The sequence below is a fragment of the Cricetulus griseus genome, chromosome 3 (genome assembly GCF_003668045.3).
Source record: "Cricetulus griseus strain 17A/GY chromosome 3, alternate assembly CriGri-PICRH-1.0, whole genome shotgun sequence".
Taxonomy (NCBI): Eukaryota; Metazoa; Chordata; class Mammalia; order Rodentia; family Cricetidae; genus Cricetulus; species Cricetulus griseus.
In genome coordinates this window covers 13,559,335-13,574,543 of record NC_048596.1, presented here as the reverse complement: position 1 = coordinate 13,574,543, position 15,209 = coordinate 13,559,335, and the positions used below count along the sequence as shown (strand labels likewise).

Here is a 15,209-nt window from a genome sequence, read left to right as displayed (position 1 = left end):
ATATTAAAGGCAAAAGCAAAATTGCATGCCAATGAGATGAGTATGCTTGCTTATTTTTAGCTAATCTCAGCTAACATTTGATATTTTGGGTAAGGACATAAAACACTTTCAGTGTTATTCAGAGTAGATCTAAATTGTGGTCTTATTAGTCATCAACACTGAGAATGCCACTAAACATACATTTGGAGTTTGAAAAAAATCAGAATTTTGTTCAGGGCCACTTTAAAAATTGCTGGTAATACTGTCCTAATCTCAAGTCAAAATTTACATAATAATTAAAAAATGAAACTCAAATCAACGAATCAAACAGCAATTTTAAAAACTAAACCAAACATCCTAACACAAAGATATGCTAATCTGCTACTTACATGCTGAGAAATGCTGGTAGGGAAATATTAAAAGTAATTTCCCATAATTAAGCCATTTTGTTTCTTCAAGAGTAGGACACCTCCCTTGTCCTACTCTTGCCATGTGGTGGTGAGGGTGAGGGAAAGATGCCTTCCCCCCCTTGCCTCTGCCACCTGTGGTGGGCGAGGGAGCTGACCCTCCCCCTACCAACTCAGCACTTGGGAAAGTGAGCCCTGCACCTTGCCTGGGCAGTAGTACAGTGGAGCTATTGATAGGGGAGCGGGCGAGATCTGGCCCCACCCCTCATCTGCATGTGGTGGTGTGGGCAGGGGAGATATAGCCGTCCTTGCCCCTTGCTGCCTGTGGCAGGTGAAGGTGCAGGCTCTGAGGTCATAAGCAGAAGCAGGAGGCTCTCTGTGAGTTTGAATTTGAGCCCTCCCCCCCCCCACTCCCCGGTCTACAGAGTGAGTTCCAGACAGCCAGGACTACACAGAGAAACCCTGTTTGGAGAGAGAGAGAGAGAGAGAGAGAGAGAGAGAGAGAGGAGAGAGAGAGAGAGAGAGAGAGAGAGAGAGAGAGAGAGAGAGAGAGAGAGAGAGAGAGAGAGAGAGAGAGAGAACCTTGCATGTGTAGTAAAAACCCCTGCAATTCATAACATACGGTAATGTCAAGTCCGTAGAGTAGAGGCTGTGCAGTTTGCGTGGCGTTGGTGTGATGTTATACATTCTGTAAAGCACAGGTTTTGTGTGTTCAGAACCAAGGCTGCGGTGCAGTCGTGGGCAACAACTGAGGCAGATATTCCAGAAGTACCTCAGGTCATTCAGGATATGTTTGGTTTTGAACTTGTGTTTGGCCTTGTGCTTTTTAAAAACCTTCCATGGTTGTTAAAATTCTGTGAACCCCATGTTCAGGTGCTAGACATAGCCACACAGTCCAAGCAGCCATGTAGGAAACAATCATTCCACATTGTGCCCGGATTCACTGTGTCTGCTCCGTTCTGTCTCTCGGCCAGCAGCACATTGTGAGTGCAGAGGCCAGTGAGTGAAGTGACTCTGTCTTAGTCACTCTTTCACACTCAATACTAAGGCAGGCTGTACACAGCTTTGAGAACTGCATAGAAGAAGGCAAAAACGGTGAGGCTTGTAGAACAAACTAATGGAGAGAGGACAAACAGACAAATAAAAGGAAGAAAAAAGATAGAGAGCTATAGTAGCAAACTTTAGTAATATTGTTTCATAAAAACATGAAGACAGGAGTTTCAGTCTTTGATGGTAGACTACTGTCCAGACCTCACAAAGATGTGCTGTAAAGCAAAAAGAAGGAAAAGACAGAAAAGTGGACAAGATACAAAAGTTTGATGACCCCCCATGTAATCTAGATTGCCTCAACCTCCTGATAACTTCTGCTCCAGTCTCCTGAAAGTGCAGTGATTATAGACATGTGCCTCCATCTCCATGCCTCTCTCTCTCTCTGTCTCTCTCTCTCTCTCTTTCTCTCTCTCTCTCCAGGATCTTTAAAAACTATTTAAATCTTTATTGTATAACTATTTTCCCCATGTGTATGTATATACATCACATGAGTGCAGCTTATGGTCTTTTAAAATTATTTTATGTATATGGGTGTTTGCCCACATGTACGTTTTTGTACTGTGCACATGCCTGGTACTGACAGGGACCAGAGAGTGCCAAATCCCTGGAGCTGGAGTTGCAGGCAGTGTGAGCAACTACTCAGATGCTAGAAATTAAGCTTGAATCCTCTGGAAGAGCAGCCAGTGCTCTTAACTGGAACCATCTTTCCAGTCCAACTTAATGGTGCTTTTCAAGGTCCACTAAAAGAACAAAATACAGGCTGAGTGGTGGTGGTGCATGCCTTGAATACCAGCACTTGAGAAGCAGAGGCAGGGGGATCTACAGAATGAGTTCCAGGACAGCCAGGGCTGTTACACAGAGAAACCCTGTCTTGAAAAACCATTAAAACCAACCAACCAACCAACCAAACAAACAAACAAAAAACCCCAAATACTATGGCTTAACACTGTGTGTGTGTGTGTGTGTGTGTGCTTTGAATGCCATGGGAGATACAGACATGTGGAGATCAGAGGACTACTTGAGGGAGTCAGTCCTCCTCTACTATTACCTGGGATTTGGAAGATTGTCTTCAAGTCATCAGGCTTGGCAGCAAACGCCTTTACCCACTGAGCTATCCCACCAGCTAAAGTATTATGCTCTTTAGGCAGACACAAAAGGAGAATTTCTACAAATCATAAAGGCGATGTGCGCACATGGGGAAAACAGTTATACACATAAAGATTTAAATAGTTTTTAAAGGTGCTGGAGAGAGAGAGAGAGAGAGAGAGAGAGAGAGAGAGAGAGAGTATTTCAACCTCTTGATTGACATAGATTTCAGCTATTGTCATATCCCCCAAATTAATGCCTATTGAAACATCCAAATAAACATAAAATATTTTTCCATGCCATATAATAATAATAATAATAATAATAATAATAATAATAATAATAATAACAAGTTTCTTTTTTTTAAAGATGGGGTTTCTCTGTGTAGCTCTGTCTGTCCTGTAACTCACTCTGGAGATCAGGTTGGCCTCAAATTTGGAGATTCACCTGCCTCTGCCTCCTGAGTGCTGGGATTAAAGGCGTGTGCCACCACCATTCAGCTTATTTTTATTCTTTTAATTTTCAGTAAATACTTAAGATGTTTAAAGGAAAAGGAAAGGAAAGATTTGGCAAAGGCTAGGAAAGGCGGCTCACAGAAGGGAAGCCCAAAGTGCCTCATGTGTATATGAAGAAATGGTCAAGTTCTTTAGTAGAGAAAGAGGAACTAAAAACCAAAAATGTGCTCCTGCTTCTCCCAGCCCATTGACAGAGTTAGAAAACTGACGAATTAGATGACCCAGTGTTTGTAAAGTCCTTGTGTGACGCTAAATAAACGCCTTCTGTGTCTTCATGAATTGAAAGTACTGCAGACTAGCAAGGCGCTGAATCTGGAGCACACACTGTGGTGTGTATCATGGTGCCTGTGTATCACAATCTAACAGCAAGCACTTGACGCCGTTAAGTCACTGGCTTTCACTAGATTAGTATGGACACCCTTGCAGTTGGAAAGCAGAGTCCACCTTCAGGCAGATTAGTGCGGCAAGGTACACTCTCCAGATAGTCACACAGTGACAGCCTCCCAGGTTCATGAATTGGCTACAGAAGACAGCTGTTGAGGCCACTTCCACCTCCCCAACACAGGCAAGGTAAACGATACATCTTACAGGAGGGGCATGGAAATGGAAAGTAGAGGCTCGATTTTAGCTCTAGTGGTCCCTTGGCTGGATTTCTTTGTGCAGGACACACATGCATGTTCTCATGTGGTGTCCCCAGGATTCCCCTATGCAGAATCTGGAGCTCATCAATATCTTTTTAGGGGAATTTACATATAGGTCCATAAAATGAACACCAGACAACAATGGCCACGGCTACCTTACTAGTGGCGTTGATGAACTGGAGGCAGCCTTTTCATTCATCATTTGAGAAAGGGAATAACACGTGTTGGATCCACAATTTGAAATGCCAAGAGGCCATCAGAAGCAATGGGCACGAGTGCAGTGAAGATAGACCCTGCATCTTGGCAGTGGCCTCGCACACCTTTAGTCCTAGAACCCAGGAGGCAGAGACAGAGGCAGAGGCAGATAGATGTCTGCGGGTTCGAAGCCAGCCTAGTCTACAGAGAGTTTCAGTACAGTTGGGTTACACAGAGATACCCTATCTAGGAAAACAGAAACAAAACAAAACAACAAACAAGCAAAAGATAGTCCCTAGGAAACAACACTGAGTGGAAAAAAAAGAACATAAGATGATTTCTAAGGTTCAAAAGCATACTAAATGTTATTGACTTAAAAAATACATATTTGAGCACAAGAGCACTCATTGAACAACTTTTAGGGCTGAGTTTGAGGGTTAGGAATAGGGCTAGAGATAAAAAAGAAAGAAATTACTTTTCACGAACGAGACTGATTATCCCAGCTCTTCTTATTCGCGTTGCACACAGGTCTCCTTTCTCCTGGGTCTCTGGACTCCAGCCTCTCAGAGGCACCACCCCTAAATTTCCTTGGATACACCCACTTTCGGGTGTATTTGCAAATTTCTCTGCAGACCCCTGCTCAGGTACCGACCTACGGGGCTCCGCCCCTTTCGAACGTCTGCCCTGCTTCAGCGGCAAGGGGCGTGGCGGTTGCCAGGCGACCGAAGACGCGCCGAGCGCCGGGTTTCGGCGCCGGGCTGGCGATCAGAAAAAACGTGTCGCCCTTTTAGACACTGGGGGCAGTGCACAGCCCCTTCTCCAGACTCCAGCCCAGTTTTCTGATCTCCACGGCAGCCTTTGAGGCCGCCTTCAAAGAGCGTCAGGATGACGGAGGTCAGGAGTCAGCGCCCCTCTGTTGCTTCTCTGCTTCGACCTCTCCCTGTCATCTCTGTCCTACTGGAACCCATCCTTTGTTACATTCACTAACTCTGGTCCTCCTTCATCAGCACCCTCGCTATCTGCTCTCTCGCGCTTTTCTCCTTTGGCTTTGTCCCACTCTTTGCTCCTTCATGAATCCCCAGGCCGTGACTTGCACCCTGCAGTCTGAACTGCAGGTGATACTGTTGAGAGGCTATTGAAACTGTCTCATCGACATACTCATTGTCACCATGCTCAGTAAGCTGTCCACCTGTCACACCCCGATTCCCTAACGTATGATCACTAGCTGTCATAGACTTTCATCAAGGCCCTTCAGTCCATGGCCGCTGCCCTGTGTTCTCATTGACCCTGTGTTAACATCTCACAGCCTCCGTCTCCCACCGGTGTTACAGGACACTTCATCTTGAGCCTCACTGATGAGGGTTCATTTCTGCATCCTTCAGTAACCCTCTGTCCATTAGCCTTCTCATTTATAACCTCAACAGCCCTACAACCTTGCCATCACTCAACATTCAGAGTCCTCATCTATCCCGGTCTTACTTAAATTCTTCATCGATCTACCAGAGCCCACCCCCACCTTACCTATTATACAATTTCTAGTGGGAATCAGCTGCATAAATTGTGAGGCCCAGAGTAAAGTGAAAAGCGTTTGGTTAAAATTAAGAATTTTAAGGCATGACAGTAGAAAATTTAACCAAAGTAGGAGTCTTCTGGATCCCGTGTGACTGAATGGGCCCACCCCCGTGAAACCAGCCCTGGTCCCAGCATCTCCAACACCTCTGTGCCCCACCCTACTTCTATCTTCTCTGTGCCTCTGTATCCCCTCACCCTGCCGTCTCCTCCATGCCTGGTCTTCCTTTGTAAGCTCCACTCTGCATGGCTAATCACTCTTTAGGGCTCCTTGTTTCCACCATTGACCCCACCCTCAGGTGCCATCACTCACATCTTATGACACCCATGAGGCCGTGACCACGTCACTTCTCCCCACTTGTAGTCTCTTTCGTGTCTTCTTGATTCCCATCCTCCCCTCTTGATCCTGCTAGCTCTCATTTATTGTTTGCTTTGAGGGTTCCCTCCTCCACTCACTGGGTCATCTTAGTTCATTGTTCTTTATCCTCCTCGAATAAGCTCTCCTCCTTCCAATCCGATGTGCCTCAGACCCCAGGGCACTGCCCGAGACACGGCAGACACTCTGTAGGTGAATGATGGACTGTCACAGTTCCTCTGATCTAATCACTTCGTGTCAGTGTCCTTCTTAGGTACACACTCACTCCTGGCCACAGTGTAGAAGATAACAACTGCCCAATAATCTCTTGGTCAGAGCTAATAGATTATCATGGCTTTGCCTTTCATAGAAGAATACTTTTTGAAGTTACAACATGAACATACATCTCTTTTGTTCATAAAAGTTTCTTTTAGATGTTTCTTTGATATTTTCCCAATCCTGTACTAATTGCAGGCTTACAGGGAGAACCTGGGTACAAACAAATCATTAGGCCGCTGATCAAATGTTGACATTATTACGACGTTCAAGGCCAGAGTACAGAGCACTGTTGTGATGAATTGGAGTTTGTGACTCAGGTTTTGCATCAATGAGACAGAGCAGCAGCAACACCCCGTTTGCTTAATGTGGTTTTTCCTTCTTTGAATTTGTTGAATCGTGTTCTGTGCAATAATCTGCTTTTAGCAAGGAAACCTCTGTTGGGTTTAAAATAGTACTAAAGCTGTTAAGCCAAGTGTTACAGGCGCCACATTTAAATCTCTAAACACTGTTTTGCTTGCACAGCATGTGTAGGGATTTAATTAACAGTACACATTTCTTTCTTTCTTTTTAAAAAACGAAGACTATATATACAAACCTTCCTCATACTGAGCAAGCTATGTTCATCGTGAGAAGAGGCAAACAAGGCTACCTAGAATCTTTAGGGTGGATTAGAATTTTATTATTATTGGGACAAAATATCATCATCTCATTTGGTTTCTTTGATGAGCATGAGGTGGTGGACATTAAGCCCATTTTCTGTCGACCATCAAAGCATGGTGTGGAAAGCATAAATAAAGCTTGTAAACTGTATCTATCCTTCGATGTCTTGGGTGGGGCTTTGCATTTGACAGACAGGAATCCATACTTCTTAGGGAGTCATTCCACATTCCCAAGCTTCTTGGCCTCTTCTCCTTGCCATGCCTCTTATGTGTGGGCATCTCGGGCACTTGTGTGGCCGTGAGCTCTGCCTCAGGCATTGCCATCTGCTGGGAGTGATCTTTTCTTCAGAGCCACCTGTGAGAAGCCCTTTCTTCCTTCTAGTGGCTTGAGTACCACTTCTTTCATGAAATGTGCTTTATTCTTGCTGCTGGGAGTAAGTCTCTTTTTATGTGTTCTTAAAGAACACAGAAGGCATTTTATCATAGGGACTCAATATTTCTGTTACTACAGAAATACTCCACCAGCTAGTAAAACAGAAATAGCCTGTGTGTGGGCCATTTATTTCTTACCTTGGTTGCCTTTACAGGCTTAAGAGAGGCTGGTGAATAAACACTCGCTGAATGAATGAATGAGCCATACCTTTATCATTACTTGTGTGGTTATGCTGTTCTCAATAAGTAGCTGTTCATCTGAGAGCAGCCGTAAAAAAGTGCCATGAAATGAGTGGCTTGAAACAGTAGAAATCTTTTGTTTCCCATTCTCAATGTTGGAAGTCTGAAGTCAAGATGTTGGTGAGTCATGCTCTCTTTGAGACCCTGAGTAAAATATTTCCTTGTTTCTTCCTAGTCTCCGGTAGTAGCTGAAATATTTAGCCGTCATTGGATTGCAACTGCATCAGTCCAAGCCATCTTGACATTTTTTCTCTCTGTCTCTGTCTTTGCTCAAATCTGCCAAGGATGCCTATCTTATTGGAGTTAAGGCTTACCTTACTTGGGTATGAGCTCATGTCAACTAGCTATAATGGCATATATGTATGCATAGGCACCAGAAAAATACATCAGAGGATGAGGAGGGAACCTTCCCAACATACAGTCTCAATGTTTCTGCAGGCTGATGGCTTTGACTTTGCGTATGTGACAGGCTTTCACTCTGGGGTACCAGGAGCCATTTCTGCACAGTAATGGAGTAACATCCTTGCTCTTGCTTGCAGGAAAAGGGTGAAAAATTCGTGCTGGAGGAAACTGCATTTGAAGAAATTGAAAGAGATTTTCAGGAGGTTCTCGGTGAACTTTCAGGAGACAAAAGTCTGGAAAAGTTCAGGGTTGAATATGAGAAGCTTCATAGTGTTATGAAAAAGTCTTACGACAATGAGAAACGCCTCATGGCCAAATGCAGAGAGCTGAACGCAGAGATTGTGGTGAACTCTGCCAAGGTGGCCACTGCCCTGAAGCTTTCTCAAGATGACCAGACCACCATCGCGTCTCTCAAGAAGGTCAGTGATCTAGAAGCAGGTGGATTTGACTTTCAAAAGTCATTTGTCCATTATATTGACACCTCTCTGGCTGGTAAGACATGAGTTATTAGGTAAAGATTTACATACTGTAGATATTCATTAAGCCTAGGGAAGAATATTCACTTAGAGAGAATGTAGTTAATCCTGGTGAGGCTCGCCGAGCTGCAAACAAACAGAGAACTTTATTTTACTGACTAGTTTCTGGAAAATAATGGGTTGCCCAAAAGACTTAGAGATAAAAATGCAATATTGGGGCTCTCAGGATATTCTGTTGATGCAAGATGAGTATACACCTGAAAGCGTGTGTGTGTGTGTGTGTGTGTGTGTGTGTGTGTGTGTGTGTGTGTGTGTGTGTGTGTGTAGGTGCATATATGTGGAGGCCAGAGGTTTACAGTTGTTTCTCAGTTGCTGTCCACCTTGTTTTTAATGATAGGCCTTCTCATCAGCCTGGTGCTTCAAGATTAGACTAGACCAACTGCCCGGTTTAGCCTCATGGGTCCACTTGCTTTTGCCTCCCTGGCACTGGGATTGAAGCTTGTGCCAAGAGTAGACTCTGAGGATGCAACTTAGGTCATTGTGTTTTCATGGCAAGCACTTCACCCACTGATACCGTGTCAAAAATGTTTTTACATTCCTCCTTTTCCTCTTGCTCCAGGAGAGACTGTTTTGTGAGTTCTCATGGAGTAATTCTCATGCTCATTCTTCCCAATGTCCTCTCCCTGGATTTTTCATATCCCCAAATGCTCTTGCAGGAGAGCCAGAGATTTGGTCTGAGGACTCTGGGGGGAAGCTGGCCTTTGTTCCATACTGTGTTTTTCATCTTTAAGTTGCATTATCTCGAAGACAAAACATAAATATTCCCTGTTGATCTCAAACTCATAAAAGGCTGTGACATATTAATTCGTAATTAAATCTCTAGCTCTGAGAAATAATCTCTGAATGTTTTAGGTAATTCCCTCGATAGCATGCAATCAGGTATCATCCGATTCAAATTCACTTCCAAGACCAGCACAAGATAAGACTGACCCATTTTCTTAGAAACTACTCTCCTTTAGCTTGATTTTTCTCTACTGTCATTTGCTTCTTGATAGATAATATAAGGAAACTGTAATTCATTTTATAATTGGAAAAACAATTTTCATTATAAATTTTAACACTGGAGATGAAAGGTAAAATCTAGTTGGTGAAATTGGTTTGGTTAAAACATTATTCAATCATATTCTTATTTAGATATGCTTCCTTGTTTTACCCAGGTATGCATATGGTTGCTCTGTCAGGATAGAGCCACAAATTGACATTTTGCTTTGAGTCACTAATAGATGTGCTGTGGTTACACAAGAGGACTCTCTGTGTGCTATAATAACAAGCTTGGATTTATTCTCTTCCATCCATTTTATTTTTGTCAACATAAAAGCTAAATATTTTCATCTAAACTTTATAGGTTTTTATTTAGATAGAGGACCCAAATTTTGCTTGTCTAAAATGTTTCAAGATAGTGAAGTGGCAGGGCAAACTCAAGGTTATTGCAGACAAATGTTCATGTTCCTTAACTCACAGAGTGGTAATTCACCTTTCTAAAGTGTGCATGTAAATATTCCACACTCCATTTCACAACGGTAAGGAAGTCAGAGCTCCATTCCCTGCTATGGGCTTTATTTCCCCCATGAGCACCAGCATTTGTTTCTAAGAAAACAGACCAGCCTGAGACACACAGTGAGAGTCCCTCTCTTGAAAACAGTCAAGGGCCTAAGTAAAGTGCTCACCTACTGTGCATTTGATGAAGATCTGGGCTTGACCTTCTGAAGATGGGAATTGCTAGGATTGCTGTGCACACTTCAGTGCCAGCAAAGAAAAGTGACCTTGTGGGATGTTCTCAAGCTGACCTTGTCATTTAGGCACTCACCTGGGATTTGAGGACAACACACACACGCACACACACACGTGTGTGTGTGTGTGTGCGTGTGTGTGTGTGTGTGTGTGTGTGTGTGTGTGTATGTTAGATAAGTGTGTGTGCATATGTGAGTATATGTATATAAATGTTTTCAGGCTGACCTTGAACTTGCTTTGTAGCCCAGGATGGCCTCAAACTCATGATCCCCATGCTTGACTAAAATATACTTCTTGATTTGCAAAATTATCAAGAGTCACTTTCAATCCAATAATTTAAGGATTACATCTATGGTCATCTCTTATGGGAGAGAGCCATTTTAAGTATCTGTTAAGCATATCGGCTTTCACTTAAAAATTTTTAAATGTATCAGTTTATCAGAAATAATTCTTCTAGATGGAGCAGGTGTTACAGAACCTTGCAGTCACACTCCCCCACACAAGGAAAAACACTCCTTGAGCTGGAGGCTACTCATCTGGAACATTTTAGTCAGTCCAAATTCCCACACACCGTGCAAGACTTTTTATTATTTTCCTGTAAGTGACTATGACACTGTAGCCACAGTGCTGCTCTTTGTGTTGGTTTGTCTTGTATCTGGAATCCCGTTTGTTTTTTTCCCCTCACGAATACTCTTTGGCCCATCAGGAAATTGAAAAGGCCTGGAAGATGGTGGACTCGGCATACGATAAGGAGCAAAAGGCCAAGGAGACGATTCTCGCCCTGAAAGAAGAAATAGTGAACCTGACCAAACTGGTTGAGCAGGGGTCTGGACTGTCGATGGACCAGGACAGCAAGTAGGTCAAAGCCTTCTTGATAGTGTGAGAACTAGCCTCTGCAGCGTGCTTTGCCATGTGCAGTGACCTGGTGCAGCCTGGCACCAGCCTGGGGTTAGACTGTACCCCTTTTAAAGGTTTTCTGCATTGCAAAATTCCCCTTTGTGGGGTTCCTAAAAACTGTTTTCTACCTAGCCCTGTTTTTATTTTTTTTAAAGATTTATTTATTTTAAAAATTATTTGTATAGGTGTTTTGTCTGAATGTATGTCTGTGTACCAGCTTGCATGCCTGGTGCCCATGGAATTCAGAAGGTGACAACAGAGCCCCTGGGAATGGAGTTACAGGTGGTTTTGGGCCACCATGTGGGTGCTGGGAATCAAACCCAGGTTCTTCAGGAGGAGCAGCCAGCTCTCATAACCCCTGAGCTATCTCTCTGGCACCCAACTTTTTCTTCCTAAGATTCCCTTTGTCCTCCTCAAAGATTATATTACACCTCTTTCTCTAGAAGAAACCTAATAGAGTTTCTGAGTGAGTAGAAGTTTTAGGTTTTCCTTTGCACTATTTTGGGCTTCGTACTCTTTAATTATTGATGTTATGTGCACACACACACACACACATGCACACGCACACACACACACACATTCACACACACTTTATAACTGCAGCTTGCTGAGTTCATTTAGTGTTGCTTATATACACATGGGACTAACACTGACCACTTGGCATTGGATAACCTGTCAGGGGCCTTGTCCTCGGAGAAGACAGATTCTCCCTCTCTCAGAAACTACTGAGCACCTGTAGCTCTTCAGGCAGCTCTAGGGGTGGGGCCTTGTGGGATTTTCCCCATCCATGTTGGCATGCCTATTGGTGTTTTCATTTTTCAGGTCTTGTTTAGGCAAACATATTGCTGATAGTTCATGGGTACGATCCCTATCATAAACAGAAGGCACTATCTTGAAGCAGATGTCCTGGTCCCCTGGCTCTTAAATTCTTTCTACCTGCTCTTCTGCAAGCTTCCTTGGACCTTCGGTATAGAGTTACATTGTAGATGTATCCGCTGGGGTTGGACCTTGCATGACCAGTTGTTCTCTGCATTTTGGCCAGTTGCATCTTTCTGTACTGGTCTGTCTGCTACAGAAGAAAGTATCTCTGTTGAAGGCTGAGAACTACACTGATCTGCTTGTGAGGATGCGCGTTTAGGATGCAGTCATCGCCCTCAAACTTGTATTGAATTGAACTTTGGCCTCTCTGGCCTGTCCCAGCTGTTTTCACTGACCCTCTGTGATTAATCCCATCCCCATCTTTCCCAACCGCTCAGGTCCCAGGCAGGAACTGGCTTGCCCTTTCCCCTGCCACTCCTTCATCCCTTAATCTTTATCTTGATGTGACTTCCTGTGGCTGATGCTGCGGCCTGGCAGGCACCCCTGCTCTCTGCTGGCACCAGCAGTAGCCTTCTAACTGGCCTCCCTGTCTACAGCAGGGCAGCTCCCTCTTTCTCCATCATTGCAGCCTGAGGTGTGGTTTTGAAGCACAAATCACCTGTCCTCATCCATGTGCACCTACCCATACTCAAAGGATAAAGGACAGATTCCTGAACATGTCAATAAAAGGCTTTCAAATGTCTGCTGCAGTTTGTTTCTCTAGCTGGTGCCTAGCTACCCCTCACTCACTCATTCATTGCTTATGCTCCCAATCTTTGCACGATCATTTCCCCCTCTATGCAAAGATGTCTTTTCTCCACCCCTGCTCTCCCTCCCGTCCCCGTAAAGTTTTTCCATCCTTTAAAACCCACCTGGAACACCATCTTAGCTTTGTCACAGTCAGAATTTGTGTTCCACAACCTCTCTGTCTCCAGATTCCAGCCACTGGGCTGGAAGAATTGCTGCATTTTCTGTTTCTACAGAATCCAACATCTCCTTCCAGTCGGACCCTTGTTACATTGTACTAAAAGGATGTGACGTGCTGACAAGCTTTTTATTTTCCCCCAACTTGACACAGAGTAAGACATCTGGGAACCTCAGTTGAGAAAATGGTTCCATCAGATTGCCTGTAGGCAAGTCTCTGGGGGTATTTTCTTGAGGAATGGTAGATGAGAGAGGGCTCAGTCCACTGTGGGTGGTGCCACCCCAGGCAGGTGGTCCTGGACTGTACAAGAAGGCAGGCTGAGCAAGCCACGAGGGACAAGCTAGTAAGCAGCTCCCCTCCATGGTCTCTGCTGCAGTTTCAGTGGCCAGGATTCTGCCTTGAGACCTCACCCTGACTTCCCTTTGTGGTGGACCCCAGGTTTCTGCCCTCAGGTTGCTATTGGTCATGATGTTTATCACACCAAAAGAAAAGCAAACTATGCAACCTTAGCCACTTGGGCTGAGAGCTCCTGAAGGAAGAGAATTTTATAAGCCTTGCTAGAATCTACCTAGAACACTACAAGACACACAGAGCCTTGCAGCAGGGACAGGTGTGTGCCTCCTGGGCACTCTTAACCAAACCTAATGTTGCTCTTTTAGTTTCTTGTATTTTCTTGATCTATTGACCCAGCTTTGATGGATGTTGCCTCTATCTATAGGCACTGGGGAGGAAATCGGAAAACCAAACATGGTCTCTGTAATGTGGGGCTTGTGGTAGAAGGAACGAATGATGAGCCATGTGAGAGAGATGATTCAGACAGGAGGCCTTTTAACAAGTGGCGGAGGGCGAGGAGCAGAATGGGTGGGGCAGGAGCAGTTTGCAGTTCATGCTTTGACAGTGAGCTCAGTTGTGGCTCTCTGTCTTCCAATCAGCCTTAGAGTTGAGGCTTCATTTCTGCAGATGCGTTTGGGTTTGATGGCTCCTTATTAAACATTTATGTTATATCAAGGACGCTGGTAAATGAGCACTGTCAAATTCCTCTGTTTTGAGGCATCCCTTGATGACTGTCAGCTGCAAGACTCTGCAGGGAGTGTTGTTAGCTTCTTCGGCCTCCCTTCGGTTTTCCCGTGCTGCAAAAGTCCCATCAGACACAGAACTTCACACCCGACAAGCACTAGTTCTGCAGAAAGTCTGGGAGTCAGATGGGATGGATTTAGTAATGTGGATCTATTTAGTTTACAATTCAAATCAATGAATATTATCACAGCCTCTCCAAAACCCAGTGGCAGGCCTCATTTTAAAGTTTGTTCTGGGGAACATTTTCTGTGGGCTGCCCCTCTTGGGAGAAACTAATTTATTTGGGTGAATGGAAAGAAAATTGGCAATGCGTATTATTTGGTTATATTTGTGCTTTATTTTAGACATTTAGTTGTCATCATAGCCCTCCAGTGGATACATTAGATAAATAATTTCCTAAATTGGCATCTCCTCAGGGCTCATTGTAAGAGTTGACAACAACAATATGGTCTCATTGTAACAGACCCAAGTAACACAGGTATGGGAAGAACTCATTCCTCTGACTGTTCCATCCTAAACCCTGATTCTCAGAGGTAGTTGATAACATGATTAGTAAGTGTCTTTCTGGAAGTGACACACACACACACACACACACACACACACACACACACACACACACACACTTGCGCCTTCAAGCATAGGCACACATAGAGGAATAGACACTACATTTTAATAAAGCAAAAAGGCTCGTTGTTGTGTTGTTTTTGTTGCTTCTTTTCACAAACACCTCACAATCAGCTCCCACTCTTGTCCCTCATCTCCTGAACAGCGTGCACCATTGACCTCCCAGGAAGACAGGCTTGGGGGACAATAGGAAGGACACCCGAACAAATGGCTACTTAGGCGGATTCCTGTGTTCTTCCTTGTCAGCATCCGGGATTTACTGAAGTTCAAAGAAGAGGTGACGAAGGAGCGTGACCAGCTCCTGTCGGAAGTGGTGAAATTGCGCGAGAACCTAGTTCAGACCACTGAACAACAGCAGGAAACCGAGCGCGCCAAGGAAGATGCGCAACAGACCATCAATCAGGTCCGCTACTGTGTTCCGTGTTCCGGGTGATGGTCTGTCCTTCCCGCCTCACTTCCCAGCTAGCTGCTCTCTGATATAATCCCTTGTGTCTAAACCAAGCGTCCTCTGTTCTGCCTTGTTTCCCTGGCCCTGTTTTTTGAGCTCATTTTTGCCCAGGTTCTGTCAGAGAAGTCACTTGGGCTCTGCTAAGGTTTGGGTTCAAACAGGTGTCCCTGCATCAGACACAGAGCAAGAAATCCCTTTGTTTCCTCCTTTCTAATCCATACAATAAGTCGCAAGAGCAGACGCTTGTAAGAAAATGACATTTTTGAGCAGGAGATAATCAAAAGGCTTTTCATAGACTTTGGAC

General features: G+C 44.3%; 2 protein-coding genes across 2 annotated transcripts in view; both read left to right on the top strand.

The window, feature by feature from the left end:
• Positions 1-4,758: 4,758 nt before the first annotated feature.
• On the top strand, positions 4,759-14,890 carry LOC118237727 (cilia- and flagella-associated protein 58-like). Its single transcript, XM_035441291.1, has 4 exons — positions 4,759-4,767; positions 7,947-8,228; positions 10,783-10,931; positions 14,704-14,890. The coding sequence occupies exons 1-4, from the start codon at positions 4,759-4,761 to the stop codon at positions 14,888-14,890; spliced, it is 627 nt and encodes a 208-aa protein (XP_035297182.1).
• Positions 14,609-15,209, top strand: part of LOC100762393 (cilia- and flagella-associated protein 58) — a 46,572-nt gene continuing 45,971 nt past the window's right edge. The window contains exon 1 of the mRNA XM_035441290.1: positions 14,609-14,860. The gene's annotated coding sequence lies outside the window, so the exon portion shown is untranslated. The remainder of the gene's footprint in view (positions 14,861-15,209) is intronic.

What these genes read in the sequence shown, in the direction of transcription:
- LOC118237727 (XM_035441291.1), top strand. An exon ending in CCATCGCGTCTCTCAAGAAG is followed by an intron (nt 8,229 to 10,782) that starts GTCAGTGATCTA and finishes TTGGCCCATCAG; the next exon opens with GAAATTGAAAAGGCCTGGAA. An exon ending in TCGATGGACCAGGACAGCAA is followed by an intron (nt 10,932 to 14,703) that starts GTAGGTCAAAGC and finishes CTTCCTTGTCAG; the next exon opens with CATCCGGGATTTACTGAAGT.